Source organism: Lemur catta, chromosome 21 (genome assembly GCF_020740605.2).
Source record: "Lemur catta isolate mLemCat1 chromosome 21, mLemCat1.pri, whole genome shotgun sequence".
NCBI lineage: Eukaryota > Metazoa > Chordata > Mammalia > Primates > Lemuridae > Lemur > Lemur catta.
In genome coordinates, this window is record NC_059148.1 from 14,887,561 (window position 1) to 14,907,214 (window position 19,654).

General features: G+C 44.2%; 1 protein-coding gene and 1 long non-coding RNA gene across 2 annotated transcripts in view; both read left to right on the forward strand.

Moving 5' to 3' along the window:
- Window positions 1–8,358: 8,358 nt before the first annotated feature.
- Window positions 8,359–12,992, forward strand: LOC123625802. The gene is made up of 3 exons (XR_006730656.1): window positions 8,359–8,469; window positions 10,072–10,137; window positions 12,724–12,992. It is a non-coding gene; the product is annotated as an uncharacterized LOC123625802 (long non-coding RNA).
- A 4,071-nt stretch (window positions 12,993–17,063) lies between these two features.
- ZNRF3 (zinc and ring finger 3) overlaps window positions 17,064–19,654 on the forward strand; it is a 153,565-nt gene continuing 150,974 nt past the window's right edge. Inside the window, exon 1 of the mRNA XM_045534382.1 lies at window positions 17,064–17,363. Coding sequence (XP_045390338.1) covers window positions 17,064–17,363 — 300 coding nt within the window. The remainder of the gene's footprint in view (window positions 17,364–19,654) is intronic.

Sequence of the window (19,654 nt, forward strand, 5' to 3'; positions counted from 1 at the left end):
GCTTGAGGGGGAAAGAGACAACTTTCTGATGTCTCTCTCTTTTTTTTTTTTTTTTTTTTGAGACAGAGTCTCATTTTGTCACCCCAGGTAGAGTGCAGTGCAACCTCAAACTCCTGGCCTTAAGTGGTCCTCCTGCCTCAGCCTCCCCAGCAGCTGGGACTATAGGTGCACACCACTGTGCCCAGCTAAAGAGGAAAGACTTTTTCCATGCATTCTGCTGTGCATTTTATAGCATGTACTGTTAGGCCATTGCTTCTTTTAAGAAAATTATTTCTTGATTATCACTCTGTGATAAGCATCCTTAGTCAAAGTTTAGTACTTGGTTCTAGTCCTGACTTCACCACTAAGTTGCTGTACGCCCTGGTGATTCCCTTTCCCTCTATGGACCTTGCCTTCCTCAACTGTTAAAGGATTGCAACTAAGTAAAAATGTCTGAGGTCAGTCCTTTGGCGCTGGAAAATGTTATTAAAACTTGCCTAGTGTGTTGTTCTTGTTTCTAGCACTAGGGGGCAATACAAGCAGCACATTGGAACACATTCTGCTCTTAACTGTTTCTGCTAAGAGATAAATGGGTTGATGCAGAAAGATGATTGCTGTCTGCTTTGGTTCTCCAACCTCTTTTGAAACCTTAAGCTCACACATTTGAGTTTCTACCAGGCTAGAGACACGAATTTCCATCAAAAGCAACAGGACTTGATTGCCCTTGAAATCCTGGATCCATCACTTTTGTATCTGGCACAGATCATGTATGTGGTTGGGGAGATGGCATGCAGATAATAAATTGTCTGTGAATGACAAATGGATACCCAGAGGGAGGAAAACTGAGGTATAGACTGAGATTTTGTGCAGAAGAGAAAAACAGTTTAGTAATACTGTCTTGCTGTGGTGTCTGACTGAGACCAGCATGTGGTTGGAGGGTCCATGGAGGCCGTGCACAGAGAGGAAGATCAATGGTCTGAACACTAGAAGACCTCCACTGGAGTCCCAGCTTGTCCAATGACGTGTCGTGTGGCCCTGTGCAAAGTACTTCCCCTCTGAGTATTAGCTTTCTACCTGTGAAATGAGGAGGGGCCTATACATAGCCAACACATATCTCGTGTACCTTCCTACCACCTCCTATACCATGACAGGTATTTCTTTCCAACCCAGGAGCCTTTCCCACCAATCCAGACACAGACACAGCCTCAGAATCCTTTTCAACACTACAGCTGGTTTTTGCCATCTCTGTTGACTTTAGATTATTCCCCCCCCACTTTTTTTTTGAAGACAGGGACTTACTCTGTTGCCTGGGCTAGAGTGCAGTGGCATCATCACAGCTCACTGCAGCCTCAAACTCCTGGGCTCACTGGGCTCAAGCGATCCTCTTGCCTCAGCCTCCTGAGTAGCTGGGACTACAGGTGCGCTCCACCACACTGAGCTAATTTCTTTTTATTATTTTTTTTTTTGTAGCAACAGGGTCTTGTTATTTTCCAGGCTGGTCTTGAACTCCTGGGCTCAAGTGATCCTCCCACCTCAGCCTCCCAAAGTGCTAGGATTACAGGTGTGAGCCACCGTGCCCAGCCAACTTTAGATTATTTCTAAAAGTCCTTCTATCACCAACATTTTGTGGTAGCAGGGCTTAAATAGCAGAGGCCTCTTTAGTGTTGACTAACTTCAGCTGGTTCTGGATGGTTTGGGGGTCAATATTTTAATGACTTTGTACATTGGGTAGAGACAGACACGTTTTCTGCTTTACATGATTATAATGCTTATAGGGGTTGAAGAACTTGATGCTCTAGCCCACTGGTTTAGCAAAAAGGCTTTACTTTTGTGGAGAGGTTGGTGGTCACATTCCAAAGTAATTAATAGGTAGGAGAACATGTACTCAACTTTGCCCTTGACCTCTAGGATGTCGCTTGGAATTTTCAGATCCAAGTACAGAACATGGCTATTTAAATTTAAGCACAAAGATCAGATTCTTCTTCTCCCAAGCTGGTCTCCAACTCCTGGCCTCAGATGATGCTCCTGCCTCAGCCTCCCAAAGTGCTGGGATTATAGGTGTGAGCCCCTGCAACCGAACAAATCACGTTCTTCTAACAAAATTTGGAATTAACTCAGACTTCGTTACTGGAAGATATCTCCTTTATATGATATCACCACCACCCAGTTAAAAATGGGTAAAAGTGAACATGTAGTGATTAATAGTTTTACAGAACTAGAAGTCATAATTCCATTTATATAAAGTTCAAAACCAGGCAACACTTATCTTTGGAAATTGAAGTCAGGACACAGGTTACTCTCAGGGGGAGGGTAGAGGTTAGGAGGGGGTATTAAGAGGGTTCCTGGGAGGCAGAAAACATTCTGTTTCTTCATCTAGGAGCTGGTTACATGGATGTGTTCACTTTGTAAAGATTCATCAAGCAATACACTTACAATTTGTGCACTTCTCTGCAAGTATGTTACCCTTCAATAAAAAGTTGAAAACATGTGCATGTATCAACATCAACCTCATTTAGGTATTCGCTGACATCTGCTGGAAACAGCCCAGCGACAAGGAAAGGGGAAGGGAAAAGGCCACTTCGGGCGGCTACCTTACCTTGGGTTTCTGCTGTTTTCTGAGAAGAGCTTGAATGTCACTGTTCATCATGATCAGCTGGAGAAAGGCCTTGAGGTTGGTGCTGTGGATGAGTCACTGTGGGAGTAAATCCTGACAGTGACAAATGAATAAAGTGTGGTTTGAACTGTTAAAAAAAAAAAAGTGCATGCCCCTGACCCAGAAACTTTGTTTTTAAGAGTTAATTTTTTATAAATGAAATATTTATTAAGCAATTTTTTTGACAAATACTTTAGCTTCAGCAGTGTGCCACTTTGCCATATTGTTTTAATTTTTTTTAATACAGTCACTCTGGCTTTCTTTTTCTTAGACATTGGTTATATCTTTTTCCATCCTTTTCCATTTTTGGTGATTTTTTTTTGAGATTAAATATACATAACATAAAATTTGCCATTTTAGCCATTTGAAAGTGTGCAATTCAGTGGCATTAAGCACATTCACAATGTTGTGCAACCATCATCACTATCCATTTCCAGAACTTTTTCGTCATCCCAAACAGAAACTCTGTACCCATTAAATAATAACTCTCCATGTCCCCTTCCCCCAGCTCCAGGTAATTCTACTTGCAGTCTCTGAACATGCCTATTTTAGATACTGCATGCAAGTGGTGTCACATAATATTTGTCCTTGTGTGTCCGGCTTATTTTGTGTAACATGATAATTTCAAGGTTCACCCATGATGTATCATGCATCAAAATTCATTCCTTTTTAAGATTGAATTATATTCCATTATATGTATACATCACGTTGTTCATCCATACATCTGTCGATGAACAGTTGAGTTGTTTCACACCTTCTGGCTATTTTGCAAAATGCTGCTATGAACATTGGTGTACAAGTCTGTACTTTCAATTCTTTGGGGCAGATACCAGGAAGTGGAATTGCTGTATCATATGGTAATATTATATTTAGCTTTTTGAGGAACTGCCGAACTTTTCCGTAGCAGCTGTGCCATTTTCCATTCCTACCAGCAATGCATAAGGATTCCGATTTCTCTGCATCCTTGCCAACACTTGCTGTTTTGATTTTTGATCATGCCGTTCTAGTGGGTATGAAGTAGTTTCTCACTGTGGTTTCTATTTGCATTTCCCTGATGACTAATGATGCAGAGAATAATTTTATGTGTTTTTTGGCCATTGGCATATCTTCTTTGGTATCACTTCTTTTTAAAGTACTAAATACTTGAAGTGCCAAAAGATATAAAGGATAATACAATAAACATCTATGTTCCTACTACATGGCTTAAGAAATAAAACACCCCCTATACTGCAGAAAATTCTTGTGTGCCCTTCCCAATTGTTTCTTTGCTCCCTCCCCCCAAGTAAACACTATCCCAATCTTGATGGTTATTACTCCCATGCATTTCCTTATACCTTCATTACCTCTATATATATGCCCTAACAAGAAGTGGTATTGTCTTGCATGTTGGTACAGCTTATTTAAATGAAATTTTACATTGTGTGCTCTTTCTTTACCCTTTTATTTAGCATTTATGAATCAACCAGTTGATACATATAATTGTAATTCATTCACTTTCTCTGCTCTGTGCTGTTTCATGGTGGATATGACACATCTATCCATTCTCCTGTTAATGGTCACGTCCTCCCCATTTTTTGCTATTACAAACAATGCTCCTCTGAACATTTCTGTACCTGCTTTTTTGTGTGCATGAATAATATTTTTTGCAGGTATATATATGTAGGAGTGTAATTAAATGGAGAGGTTGTTGGGCATACACATCGTCAACTTTACTAGATATTAATACTATGAAATGCTCTTCAAACCCACCATGCCAATTTATACATTTCCAGCAGTATGAGAGTTCCCATGGCTCCACACCGTCACCAACACTTGGTGTTGTCATGCTTCTTAATTTTTGCTAATTTGATGGCTGTGAAATGGATCTTATTGTGATTTTAATTTGCCTTCCCTGTTTAGGAGTGAGTTTCCTCATGCATGGACCATTCAGATTTCCTGTTCTGTGGCTCACCCAGTCATGTTTTACCCATTTTTCTATTGGGTTGCTTATGTTTATCCTATTTCCTTATGGATGCTCTTTATGTATTCCTAATATTGATCTTTTGTTGATTGCATGTTGCAAAAATTTTCTTCCCATCTGTGGCTCATATTTTCTCTTTTTAATGATGTCTTTTGTTTAATAGGAGATTTTTAAGTTTAATTTGTCTCTTTTTTCCCTTATGGTATGACTTCAGAAATCTTTTCCTACTCCAAAGTCAGACCAATATTCACCTCTATTTCCTTTTTGTTGTTGTTGTTTTGTTTTTTGGTAGAGAGAGTCTTGCTATGTTGCTTAGGTTGGTCTCAAACTCCTGGGATCAAGTGACCCTCCCACCTTGGCCTCCCAAAGTATTAGGATTACAGGCATGAGCCACCATGCCCAGCTTCCATTTCCTTTCAAAAGGTTTGAAGTTTTGCACTTTAATCTTACTGAAGTTGATGATTGTGTATGTATGCTGTGATGCAGGAATCCCCCCCACCCTGCCACACACACTTTTTTTCTATTATATAACAAGTTATCCCTTCACTAGCTGTTTAATAATCAATGACATTTGATTAATGTCATTCCCTGTGGCTCTTCAGCCCATGGCATGAAGCCCCCATCTCCTTGCTGCAATCTGTTAGGGATTGCACAAATCGGCCCAGCCTCCCCACCCCTCCACCTCACCTCTCATCACTCTCCTACTCTCCAGGCACACGGACCTTGACCTTCCTTCAGTTCTAAAGGGCTGGACTCTCTTTTACCTCTAACCTTCAACTGGTTTTGTTCTCACTACCTGGCATGCCCATATTCTTCTGGTCTCAGTTAATACTAGTTGTATGGGGTTGAATAGTACATCCCCCCACAAAGATATATCCACCCAGAATCTGTAAATGTGATCTCATTTGGAAAAAGGGTCTTTGCATATGTAATTAAGTTAAGGATCTTGAGATGAGATCCTCCTGGATTACCAGGGTGGACCTTAAATCCAATGACAAATCATAGGAGACAGAAGAGAAAAAGACACATGGAGGGAAGAAGGGGGAAGCCACAGGAAGATGGAGGCGGAGATGGGAGTCACAGAGCCACAAGCCAAGGGACTTCAGCAGTCACCAGGAGTTGGTAGAGTCAAGGAAGGATCCTCCCCTTCTTTAGAGTCTTTGGAGGGAACATGGCCTTGGTGACACCTTGATTTAGGACTGATGGCTTCCAGAACCATGACAAAATAAATTTCTGTTGTTTTAAGCCACTGAGTTTGTAGTGATTTGTTATCACAGCCACAGGAAACTACTACAGGCAGGAAGCCCGAGTGAGGAGCCGGCGACGTCAGTGGGCAGGGCTGGAGAAGACGAGGCAGGTGGTGGGATGAAGCGTCTTCCAACCCCAGCCAGGAGCAGGGTCTCTTACTCATAGGCAGGTCATAGACAGCGACCACGGAGGGGGTTTAAGTGATGGGGCCACACTGGAAGGACCCTTGGCTTCCCATGTCCTCAATGGAATGAATGAATCTACTCAATACACCTTTAGGGTCCCTCATCCGTGGAGGAGAGAGGCAGGAGGGACCCCAAGGAGGCCCAGGGAGCATGGGGTGGTGATTCAGTTGCTGCAATAGGTGGACATCTGGGCAGTGCAGTCTGGGCTGGTAGAAAGGACAGAGAAAGAAGAAAGGGAGTGATGGAGATGAGAACAGCTGGGGCCTGGGAGGCACATGGCTTGCAGTGGCCCCAGAGAGAAGCAGACCATCCTCAAAGAGACACTAAGGGCTAACCAGAGTGCAGCTACAAGCAAGGTGGGTAAGGACAAGGGACAACGGTTCAGAGGCAGATGCCAGCAGGCTAAAGGACAATTCCGGGATGGGGCAGTGGGAGGGCTCCTGTGTCTTCAGATTTCTTTGATCCCTGAACCACTTTGGCTGGGACAGAGCCTTGGGCACCCACAAGGTCATGTCTGTTCAAACAAAATTTAACACTGGAGGTAAATCATTAACGCATTGAAGAAGCAAACAGGAATATAGGCCATATCTCTAGCACAAGGACTTGAGAGCCACAGGGCTGTTCAGAACTCCTGAACAGCAGAAGAGGCTGCTATGCATGGCTGCCTTAGGCTAGTGCAAGCATTTGCTCAGCACCTTCTATTATATAAGTAAGGGCCAGGTGCTGTGGGAACTGATGACTAGCAGAATCTGCCCTCAGCTCAGAGCTGGGGGAACCCAAGCTCATGGCTATGGTGAGCGCCCACATGCCAGTCACTCGGCCCACCGTGGCCCACCCATCAGCTTGTGCAATCCTCATGCTGGCCCCCTGAGGTAGGGCAAGGATTGGCTGCATTTAATTGACAAGGAAACTCAAGCTCAGAGAGGCAAAGTGACTTACCTTGGCCACACAGCTTATTGGTGATGGAAGAAAATAAACAGGACCTGGCTTTAGCAAAAAGGGGAAGAAGTTTTTAGGGTTCAGGGTGTGTTTAGGACTTTAAGGGCAGTAAGCACAGCTGGGCCTCCTAAAAGACAGGAGTCAGGACCAACAAAGCCATCGGGAGGCAAAGCAGGCCCTCTCCCTATCTGGGACTACATAGTCTCAAAACTCTACCTTTCACTGAACATTTATTTTATTCTTCCCTCTGTTTTGAGATTAAGAGTAAGGGTTCTGGCATTAGATCTGGATTGTGGCATTAGATCTGGGTTCACCAATTTTACCTCTGTGACTTCAGGAGAGCCTACCTCCCCTCTACTTCCCATCTATAAAATGGGGATACTACAGCCCCCTAGTAGGAGTCAAATGAGAAAACAAGCAAAAAGCCCTTAGCACAGTGCCTGTCACATAATAAATGTGAATATTTGGATATTGAATATCAGGATTTTATTTTGGCATAGACTCAAGAGTCATTCATTCATTTAGCAATTTATTTTTATTTTTATTTTTATTTTTTAAGAGATGATGTCTTGCTCTATCACCCAGGCTGAAGTGCAGTAGTGTCATCATAGCTCACTGCAGCCTCAAACTCCTGGGCTCAGACAATCCTCCTGCCTCAGCCTCCTTAGTAGCTAGGACTACAGGCATGCATCACGACACCCAGCTATTTTTTTTTTTCCTTTTTGTAGAGATGGGGGTCTTGCTATGTTGCCCAGGCTGGTCTTGAACTCCTGGCCTCAGGCAGTTCCCCCGCCTCGGCCACCCAAATTGCTGGGATTACAGATGCAAGCCACTGTGCCCACCCTCATTTATCAAATATTTATTGTGTGCCAACTGTATGTCAGGCATTTTGCCAGGGATTACCTACCTAAGCGAAAGGCAAAGTGCTTGTCCTCAAGGAGTTAAATGGTTTAGTAGGAGGAAACAGACACACAAATGGGTGAATGTTATGCAACATGGCCCAAATCCGAGAGGGATTTGCTCAAGGTGCAAGAGAACAGGGGGAGGAGCACCTGTCCACCGGAGGGTGGGGAGCAAGGGAAGATGTTAGAGTAGGCAACTACCCCATCTATTTTTGCTTTTGTGGATTTTGCCTGCCTACCATCCACTCTCCCTTTCCTAAGGGGAAACAGTCATCAGCCAATCTCAGTCCATGTGGTTCCAAGGGACTGACTCATGTCCCGGAGAAGGGCCTATGAGCCAGGTCTAGGCAATCAACATATTCCATCCCCCTGGCCATGGTGATTGGTTCAGTGAGGTGTATGTAAACCAGGCCTGGCCAATGAGATTCAACCTGTGACTTGGGTTTGTGCTGAGAGGAAAGAAGCTCTTTTTTCACGGTGGTGGTGGCAACATGGAGGATCTGAGCCCGGAAGAGAGGGACCAAGGTGTAGAAACCAAGAAAAACAGCATCACAGAGGAGAGCAGAGCCAAGAGCTGGAGAGAAATGGCACCTGACAGTATCTGTGAGTCCTGGACCCAGCTGTTTCTGAAATCCAAATTATCCCTGGCCCTTGAAGTTATGCGAATCATTAAATTACCTTTTTTGTTTAAAGCAGTCGGAGATGGTTTTTTGTCACTGGAAGAGAAAAGGTTTCAACATGTTTATTCCCTTTCATTCCAGACTTCCTGTTTTCCTTTTTTCAAACAATTCTGCAAAGTTTCTTCTGTACTGTGCCAGAATATACACTGTATTTACAAGGACGTTCATTGTAGCATTGTTGGTGGAAGCCAAAGAGTGAAAACAACCTGTGTCCACCAACAGAGGATGAGTTATGGACAAATGAAGCGATCGCCCACATTTGCTTCACAAAAGGGATGAAACAAGATTGGCCAGGTGTTGATAATCAGCAAAACTCGGCATTAGGCTCATGGAACGCCATTATACCATTCACTCTTTTGTATATGTTTGAAATTTTCCAAGATAAAAATTGTAAGAATTGAAATTATGATAGATACATCCATTAACAGAATATTCTATGACAGTTAAAAAATGAGATAGACCTATATGTGCTTATGTGCTGATACAGCAAGAGTTCCAAGACATTGCTACACACAGAATATAGGATATATCATAGCATGTATAGTATTTTCCCGATTTATTTTTCTCTCTGGACTTTGGATTTGGAGAATTAGATTAATCGTGGCACACTCACATCATTGGTCCATATATGACCTGCTTTTATTTATTTATTTAGTTAGTTAATTAGTTTTAATAATATAGTAAACACCTATGATCCCACCATCTAAAATGAAAACTAGGACTTTGAAAATAACCTAAAGGCTATTGTATAATATGACATGTACCGTATGTTAAGAGCAGCATTAGAGCAAAAACTCTTGCTCCACAGGAACAAAAACTTGGAAATAGCCCAAATACCCATCAACAGAAGAATGAAATGGATAAACTCTGATATATCTATTCAATGAAATATTAGACAGGAGTCAAAACAGGTGAACTTCAATGACTCACAACAATATGAACAAATATTAGCAATATACTATTAAGTGGAAAAAAATAAAGAAAGGTCCCGAAGATTATATTCATTATGATACTCTTTTCTAAAGCTAAAATCAACTAACGTGACAAAACTAAAAATTTTAGGATTACATATAGATGCAAAGACAGTATACCAAAGGGAAGCAAGGAATTCAAGATGATGAATAACTCAAGTGGGGAAGGCAGGGGCATGAGATGGGGGAATCTTATGCTTAGATATTCCCTTTTTTATAAAACAAAAATATATATGCATGTGTATATATGAATATATGTGATAGATATACATACTGTGACTATATGCATATATACACATGCATGTGTGTACATATATACATGTATACTTATGTATGAAGTATATATACACACACGTGCACTGTAAATCTTTGCAGGCAGTTGTGGAAGTATCTGTGGAATAAGAGTGGGTTTGTTTGATCCAAAGAGTATATGAATTCTAAATTCTGGCAGATTTTGCCAGATTGTCCTCCAAAGGGGTTGCTCTAGTTACTACTCTGCATCATCAATTCTTTTGTATCTTTCAAACCTCATTCTCACTGTTGTTTCATTTCAGGTTGCTGTTTCTTGATTTTCCTCTTCTTATATGGAAACAGGGAAGATGCTCAGAGCAAGGAAAAAAGTAAGAGAGGTAGAAGTAAGGCCACTCACATGGCCATTCCTGGGGAGGGATTGTCAGCTCCTTGGGACCTGGTGGCTGTGGCTTCTAAGAGCCTCAAGGCTCTAGCTGTCCAGAGCCAGAGAAGGTGTCACTGCTTCAATCCAGTGCCCCCAGAACACAAAGGCAAACTTGTGGGCTCCCTCTCCTTCATGTCACGTCTGTGCTCAGTGTTTGATTGCTGCCAGATTGCACCTGTGTATAAATGAGAGGGTGTAGGAGGCCAGGCACCTCTATGCTGTATAATTTTATTGATTTATTAGCTTGTTGTGGGTTCTAGGTCTTGGTTTCCTCATCTGTCAAACAAACAACAGCAACAACTATTACTATATTACATATCTCTAAGGTGTCTTTCAGCAATTAAATGTGAGGTCTATCTGAATTCCATGTCACATTTGGAATGCCACCATCTACATAGGGAGTTATTTCTCCTAAGTGCCCTCAAATTGAAACGAGAAGGAACGCTAGTCTGAGTATTTACTCATTCACGGAATTAATATATAGAGCACTTCAAGGTTTTGGTTTCAGAATTCTTTTTCATTTTTCTTGATTTGCAAAAGGTGTTTTGGGAGGTAGATGCTAGCGATCTCAAAACGAAACTGTTTGACCCAATTGCTTTTAGCGAAATTTGGGTTTCTTGACCCTCCTCAATCTCCCGTTTCTTTGGTTTTATGGTGTATGTGTGTCTACTTCTTATTGCTGCCGCAGCTGTCATTGAACTACTCAGCTTTCCTGCTGTGTTTGTCAGGAGTCTTTTGTTACAGGGATGGATCCAGGTGCTCAGTGGGTGCAGCCAGTATCCTTCCTCTTCTTGTTTATCTCATCTCAGCTTGTCTCTGCTTCTCTTTCCTGTGGCAGCACCACTTTCTAGCTGGTTGAAGGAAAACAGCCACAAACAACTTAAATTTAGATAATCCTTACAGTTTGAAATCCCAAAGGAAAAGAAAGCTCTCTCTCTCTCTCTCTCTCTCCCGAGTTGCAATAGATCAAACTTTTGAGAAGACTCTGATTGGCTCTACTTTGGACACATGCCCACCTCTGAGCCAATCATTGTAGGTAGGGGAGTGGAGTACTCTGATTGGCTGATCTGAGTCACATTCCTGCTTATGTTCGGATGCTGAGCTCTGTGATTGACAGCCCCACAGACAAACCATGGCCTCAGAAGGAGTGGTTACCCATAGAAAGTAGTGGTTACCCATAGGAAGGGGTAGTTATCCATATTGCTGAGTCAATAATTCTTGTTCATTACTACCTCTCTGTAAGCTGACGGTATTTTCCACACACAGTGAATGGAGTATATATTTATTTCTGCATCCTCACCCAAACTGTCTTCTTTCCTATTAACTCACCTTTGTGCTAAGCTATCCTGTCTGATACATTGGACAAAAGCAAGTAATGCCTTTATTTGCTTCTAGAGTTTTCTCCCAATCCTTTTTGTTCTTTTAATCTTCAAATAGAGGTATAATCAGTGTAAAAGTAACCTGACTTGCCTATCTTTTGAAGGTCTAATGACCCCTCATTCATCATCAGTCTTTCTTGGCCAAGTAGGCATGTGATTACACTTCCACTTCAATTAAACACCACATCCTTAGGACAGGTCTCTCTTGTGGTCAAGGGTGCTGCTCACGAGTACACTGTCTCCTATATATAGTACAGTATTTACATTTCTCAGATCTTGGAGCTTCTTCCTCCTCTTCACCTTAATAGCCTAGAAATGATAGTTTTACTACATGATCCAATCAGTATCTACTCTGTCAGATTTCTCCTCTGTGTCTCTTGAGCCAAAAATGGCCTGTAGATGGCATTTATTTAGCCCCACACAGCAATATGAATCTTTAAAACTTTATTGCAAACGTTTCAAAACCAGGAGATGCTATAAATAAATCTGGACTTTTGCTTTTTTTGAACAAATCACAAGATCTGTGAATCCTGGGTCCACATTCCCCATAGCAACAACGTGCTGGTGTGAGCCTCTGGTCTCACCATGCATTCCTCAGGCCACCACTCCCAAGGGTGTTCCCATTTCAAGCCCCCTTGCCATTTAACATCTTATTTGTTGGTTACTTTTGCTTATAGCTGGCCTGCTTCACTCAGTTACATTCCCCGCCTGGCCCCTGGAGCATTGTTTGAGTTTATGACTCCTGGTTGGGTGGCCATTGCAAATCAGGGACAGGTTGAAGCAAGGTTTAAACTACTGATGAGCTGGGGCCTAGACTGGCTTTCTGCCTCAAGGCTCAACGCAGACATACATCGATGGTATACTTCAAAGGCCGAAGAGACACTTCTAAGAGTTCTGAAAGAACTGCCGTTACTTGTCTGTATCATGTCTATTGTACCTTTCAAGAGAATTATATGATATTTAAATACAATACACGAAAGTTTCCAGAAATAGATATAAATGCTGTGGAAGAATGCTAGCATTTCTTAAATTTGAATCACCTTAAAGAAGCAAGAAGATATTTAAAGTCTTAAAATTATTTTGTAAAATAGTTAATGTGTACTTATATTTTATTGAAATCTTTTATTGATTTCTTTATCTGTCCTGTATAGTAATAAATCTTTCCAGACAGAAGGAGGAAATGAAGAAAGGAAGCAAGGAAGAAAAAAAAGAAGGAAACTACTTGAATACGGGGACTGGCTAATCCATCTTTTAAGTTTAATTTTTATTATTAGATAATTATAAGTTGCAAACATTGTACTGAGTGGTCCTGTGTGCCCATCACCCAGCTTCCCCTATGATGACATCTTCCATAACTATAGGCCAGTCCTTTTTTATTATATATTCTAGTGGCCCACAGTAACTGTTCAATAAAGTTCATTGAATGAATATGTTTGCACATAAAAAATGAATGATTTAGCATGTTAGTCTTATTATACCTTTTATTACTTTTGAACACGTAAGATATGAACATGGAGCAAAATTTGATAAGTACAAAGAATATTCAGTTGTCCCTGGGTATCTGTGGGGGATTGGTTCCAGGGCCTCCTGCAGATACCAAAATCCATGGATGCCCAAGTCCCCTATAAAATTTTGTCATATTTGCATATAACCTACACACATCCTTCTGTATACTTTAAATCATCTCTAGTTTACTTATAATACCAAATACAATGTAAATGCTATATAAATAGTTTGTTTTGCTGTATTGTTTAGGGAATAATGACAAGAAAAAAGTCTATATGTGTTCAGTATAAACTCCACTATCCATTTTTTTTTCCTGGACATTTTTGATTAGTGGTTGGTTGAATCCATGAATATGGAGCCCACAGATTCGGAGTGCCAGGGAGAAGTAGATCTCCCTCTATTCCTGGCCTCCTAGTTACCCAGATGCCTCTCCAGAGACAATTATTTATTTGTTTTTAATGTCTCCTTCCACACATAGTTAATGTTTGCAAACCTTCATGTATTTGTTGTGTCCCCATCCTACCCCCTTCCATTGTAGCATATCATATGCCTACCTTTTTAAACTTAGCAGTATATATTAGAGATTGTTCCATATACGTTCATAAAGTTTCTTCATTCTTTTTAATGGCTATTTAGTATCTGTTCCATTATATATTAAATGGATGTATCATAATTTATTTAACTAATGCCCTGTTGATGGACACTTAGGTTGTGTTTCCTGCTTTTTATTATTAAAAACAATACTGCAGTGAATAGCCACATCTGGTTTTATACAGTCTCTTTAGGCACTAAAGCATATATTTATGAATTTGAAATCCTGGAACTTCTCTGTTTGGTCATGTAAATGGGACTTTGATGGCAGAAAATTTCCTGAAGCTTTGTGTGGTTTTTGGCCTAAGTCAGTGACATTTGCCAAAGGTCTGGCAGCTTTAACCAATGCTGATGCACCTGTTCTCAGTTATTTTCATCTGAGCTGTGTCTGATAAGTAGAGAAAGGAGTAAATTACACCCAGATGATCTATGAGGGATGTGCCACACCAGATAATGAATGCGCATCACTTCTAGCATTTGATCCAGCTTGCTGATCCTGTCCTTGCCCTAGCTGATTGGTCTTATCTCTTATTTGAAATTATTTTTTATCTCCCCTTACTGCCTGCCAGATTTTGGTGAAACTTCATTACTCAGTAAATACCTCCTTTCTAAACGCAGAGAGATGAATCATGTTACTTCTGTGTTACTGGCCTATGTCTTATTAACCACATCTTTCTTTTAAGCAGAGCTGTAAAAATCAAAACCAGTTTCTCTTCTGATCCTTGTCTGGGTTTTCATTGGAGTTCTTGAGGAAAGGACTGTTGTTCTTCTCCACACTCAGAATTTATTTTGGTCCCACGAAGCCCAGTGCTTCCAAGCAGCTGCTAACAAGTTGCCCCAAATGTCTCCAAAATGGGAGGGATACATGTCGATGAGCTTATCACTCATTCATTTAGTCATTAACTCGTGCAACAAATATTTATTGAGTGCCTACTCTGGGCCAGGCAGCCTTGGCCTAAGTCAGCGAACAAGACAAAAATCTCTACGATTATAGAACTTGTTCTCTGGCATGTATGTATGTGGGGCATGGAGGACAGACAAAAATAAATAAGCTAATTATTTAGCATGTTAGAAGGTGATAAATGCCACAGGGGTAGGGGAGGGCAGGCCAAAGGAGGTTGGGACTGGGGGATGGGGGGCACATTGCCGTTTTAAATGGAATAGTCACGGTTGTCCTTGTTGAAGATGCGAGATTTGAGCTAAGAATTCAAAGAGCGGAGGATATACTTACACAGTATCCTGTGTGTATGTGTGTGTGTTTACATGAAAATACCACTGAAGATTGAATTTTTTCTACAGCTGTATTAAAATATAATTCACATACCATAAAATTCACCCTTTAAAAGTGTACAATTTAGTGGTTTTTAGTATATTTACAAAGTTGTGCGATCATCACCATTATCTAATTCCAGAATATTTTCATCACCTTCCAAAGAAACCCATTCCTGCCTCCCTCCCACCCCCTGGTAACCACCAATCTACTTTCTGTTTCTATAGATTTGTCTATTCTTGGCATTTCATATAAATGGGATCATATAATATGTGGGCTTTGGGGTTTGGTTTCTTTCACTGAGCATAATATTTTCAAGGTTCATCCATGTTGTAGCATATATCACTATTTCATTTCTTGAAAAATAATATCCCATTGTATGGATAGACCTTGTTTGTTTATCCAGTTATCAGTTGATGGTGACCTTGAACTACAAAGTGTCATACACAGGTTGTAGTGATTGCCCTGCCCCCAAGGACTGATGGTGCCCAGTTGCAGTCAGCACTGGTTAGACTTGGTTTTGGAGAAACTAGAAAGCCAACCTCCACCCCCCCAGAGCCCTGCTTTCCCAGAGTGACTCCTTCCTGAACTCTGGGTGGTCCAAACCCTGTAACACAGATCTGTGAATTTTCCTCCAAGTGTATTTTCTATTCCACATGTTGAAAATATTTTTTTTCTACTTTAGAATGTAACCTTGGTAGGTCATTTACTCAAGAAAATTCTCAATGAGTTTTCTTTTCATTTTTTTCTTTTCTTTTTAATATTTTGGGTGTGGTAGCAAGTAGAAGCAGGTCATACTAACTAAATATTTGCAAATATCTGAACAAAGCCCTTCTGGTCAGGGAAGGAAGGCTCACAGAGTAAGTGGGAATTGAATTCAGCTTTCGAAGGAAGGGTTCAATTCTCAGAGGACTAGATGAGGAAGGAAAAGGCATGTTTCAAAAACGGGTAGGGAATTCAAAGTTTATTTTCTGGGTGACTGGAAACCCTGGGCCCTTTAGCAAGTGTCTTAGATATGTCAATTTAGCAACGATCAGTCTGTACACAGAGGGTGATGGTGTTGGACTCCTCCAGCCTTTTGCACATGGCCAGACTCAAAGTTTCAGGACTTCTTTTGAGGGTGCTGCTTGAATTAGTCGCTGGGGCTGCAGAAAGATGAACTCCATCAGAATCCAAATGACTTCCTCAAGGTTTTCCCTTGCTCTTCCAGTTGAGAGTAGCTGCCTAAGTGACACCTGTGCAAGAACTTGACCCATCCCAGCATGGCCAAGGTGCAAATGGCCGCTGACCGCTGGGCCTTTCCCTTTTGATCCTGGAGATGGGGGTAGGGATGAAGGGCCCCGAGCAGGCGCCCAAGCTTCCTATGAACTGTGAATTGGGGCGGGGGAGCCGGGAAGGACAAGGCTTTCCAAGCCTGAATGGCCCTAATTCCTGCACCGGACCAGGACGCGTGAGGCCACCAGAGAGGACGTGCATCACCCCGGAGCGGGTTGCAGTCCCCATTCCCGCCGAACTCCAGCAACCGCAAGCAGAAATGTCTGCCGGCGAGGGCGGAGCTCAGCAGAGGGGGCGGAGCAAGGGCGAAGGGGCGGAGTAGAGACGGCGGGTGGGGGCGGAGCGAGGCTGAAGGGGTGGGGCAAGTCGGCGGGTGGGGCGGGGCGAGGATGAAGGGGTGGAGCAAGACGGCGGGCTGGGGCGGAGCGTGGACGGTGGGGTGGAATGCAGACGGCGGGCGGAGCTGGGGCGATGGGGCGGAGCGATGATGAAGGGGAGGAGCGCAGACAGGGCCGGGGCGTGGCGTGGGCGTGGCGTGCCCGGCTGCCGGGCCCCGCCTCCCGCCGCAGGCGCGCCCGCCCCGCCTTCCTACTCCCCACCGCGGCTGCGGCCGAGCGCGGGGAGGGAGGGGAGAGCGGGTCACGGCGCTGCCGGGGCGGGGATAACCCCTCACGTGGAGCAGATGAAAGGGCCGCGGCGCGACGGCCCGGGGAGCCAAGCCGAGCCTGCGACCCACAAAGCCGCCGCCGCCGCGATGGGGCTGTGAGGCGTCCGCCCGCGCTCGGTCCTCCGCCGGCCCGCGACTATGCCCGGCCGCGCCCGCCCTCCGCGCCCTCCCGCCGCAGGACCATGAGGCCGCGCTCGGGCGGGCGCCCAGGGGCCCCGGGCCGCCGCCGCCGCCGCCCCCGCCGCCGCCCCCGCGGCCCCCGCGGCCGCCGCCTGCCGCCGCCACCGCCGCTGCCGCTGCTGCTCGGGCTGCTGCTGGCGGCAGCGGGGCCCGGCGCGGCGCGGGCCAAGGAGACGGCGTTCGTGGAGGTGGTGCTGTTCGAGTCAAGTCCGAGCGGCGACTACACCACCTACACCACCGGCCTCACGGGCCGCTTCTCGCGGGCTGGGGCCACGCTCAGTGCCGAGGGCGAGATCGTGCAGGTAGCTGCCCTCCGCCCGGGCTCCGCGCCGCCGCCGCCACAAGATGGCTCCGGGGGCTGCGCCCGCCGACCCCGCCGCGGGCTGGCTGACTGGCGGGCGGGCGGGAGGGGCGGCTGGGAGGCCGGCGGCATCCCTCCCCGGCGGGCGGGCGGGCGGGCGGGGCGCGGCCTCCGGGGCGCCTCAGCGGGGGCGAGCGCACGTGGGGGCTCGACCTCCTGTGGGTCCAGGAGGCGGGATGGGGACCCCGGGCCCAGCACCCACGCTGCGGCGACCCGCTTGAGCCGGCTGGGTATTTCGGTCTGCCTCAGGTGGAAGTCCCGGGAACTACCTGTTGAATGCCAACTTTGGAAAGACAAGTGATGAAGGATGGGGTGGCTTGTTTCAGGTTGCAGGCTTTGCTTTCCACCCATGCATGTTCTTTTTGGGTGCGGCCAGGTTTGTCTGAGGGGCTGCATAACATCAGGTTCTTCCCCGGAACCTGCCGCCCCCGCCTCACCGGGACACCACTGGCCCACCTGCAGGGCTCCGGACTAGCAGCCGCAGGCAGGGGAACTGAGGGAGCTGGTCGAGGAGTGGGGATCGAGGGTGCCCTGGGGTGGCTGTGGAAGGCAGCCTTCGCTGCGTGCCTCACATTGCAGAGGGTGGGAGGATGACTGCCCGCCAGCCACTCGGCCAAGGACTAATACGGAGGGGCCTGCAAATCGGGAGACAGGATCGCTCGCTGACAGGGCCTCCACCTTGTTCCGAGTGAAAGAGGTTTGCATTCCAAAGGAAGCTGGCTAGGGAGAGCTTTAAGCTGTGCCTAGTCTTTGGACGAGGGACTCTCAATTGAAGCTTCTGCGGATGGTTAGCAGGGTGGATGCCTTCCCGCTTCCTTGGCCGTGATTTTATCAACTTGTTACTAGACTGCCAGCGCACTTATGGCGGTTAATAAGCGCGCCTCGGATGGGAGTCATTTCAAATGGTTGGCTTGTCTTTGAACCTTTTCGGGTGATTGAAGGGCTGCAGGGCCTAAACTTTGGGCCTCCTGCGTTTTACTCTTGGGTGAATTATGAATGAAGAGAAGGGAACTGTATCGAATGATTGCATAGCAGCCCAGAGTGTAGACAGCCTCTTCCTTCTCTTCCTTTTTCCTCCTCTGGTGCAGACTCAAAAGCCCTGCGTGGATAGGACAGGGAGCTGTGCAGCCTGGCTCCAGGTGTGTCCTTACAAAGCTGAGGGAGGCACCTAAGCCCATGCTATTAATCAGCACCATTGCTTTACTGGGTTCTTATCCCCATCTTAAACTTTCTCGGGGTAAATAAAAGGGGAAACACGTTGATTGAGCCCCGTTATTAACTACTTATGTTAAATGCTTTTGGACTTTATAAAAAATAATGTTATAATTAAGTTCTTTAATTTATGAGCTTTAGAGATGATGCTTTGCTGAAGATTTCTGAACATTTCAATTGCAGCCTTCAAGAATAGATTGAATCTTAAATCTTGCTCCTTGTGACTCCTTGTCTCTCTTTGAGGTTTTCACTGTGCTCTGATGGCTTTAGAAATGTTTGATTTACAGCCTTCCAAAAAAAAAAAAAAAGATGTTTTAACAGTGGCACTTCACTTTTTGAAGTTCGACTTTTGAAGTTTGTGATTTTTATCTGCAGTGTTTTAACTTGTATTCTTTCTCAAGGGTATTTTGTCTAGTGAGCTATCCATTATGAGTAGTGCTGTGCTTTAGAGATAATCTTGGGTTCACCCTTTAATACAAAATTAGCAGTTTAAACACACCATTTGTAACTATTTTATCATTGTGAGTGGGGAGATAATGTGTGAATTTGGCAGAAGGAATCTATTCTCTTTTGAAACTTTTTGAAGTGCTTATCTAACTCTTTTATAGTCCATTAGCCTAGCCCCCCCCAAAAAAATTAAGTCAACAATTGCTAAGTAAAGAAAAATGACTTAAATGATATTTAATAAGTTTACCTGTTAAGCAATCACTAATAAGTATCCTTAATTCACTTATAACTGCAGTAATGCTGGTGAGTTTATCTGAGCTGTCTGAATAGTCATTTCTTGGTGCACTGTATTATCTTTAATAACTTTATTGTAGTGGCCGACTTATTGAACCTCTGTGTCCATGGGCAGAGTGCAGTGTGGCTTTCAGGGCTGTGTGTGTACAAAGGCTGGCATGCTTTTATTAGTTCTGAGAAAACTGTCTGATTGAAGGAATTGGTGTGGCCCCTGTTGGCCAGCCCTGAAAAAGTTTTTCATAAGGAAATCTGATGTTTTAGGACGGCTATGAGGGAATA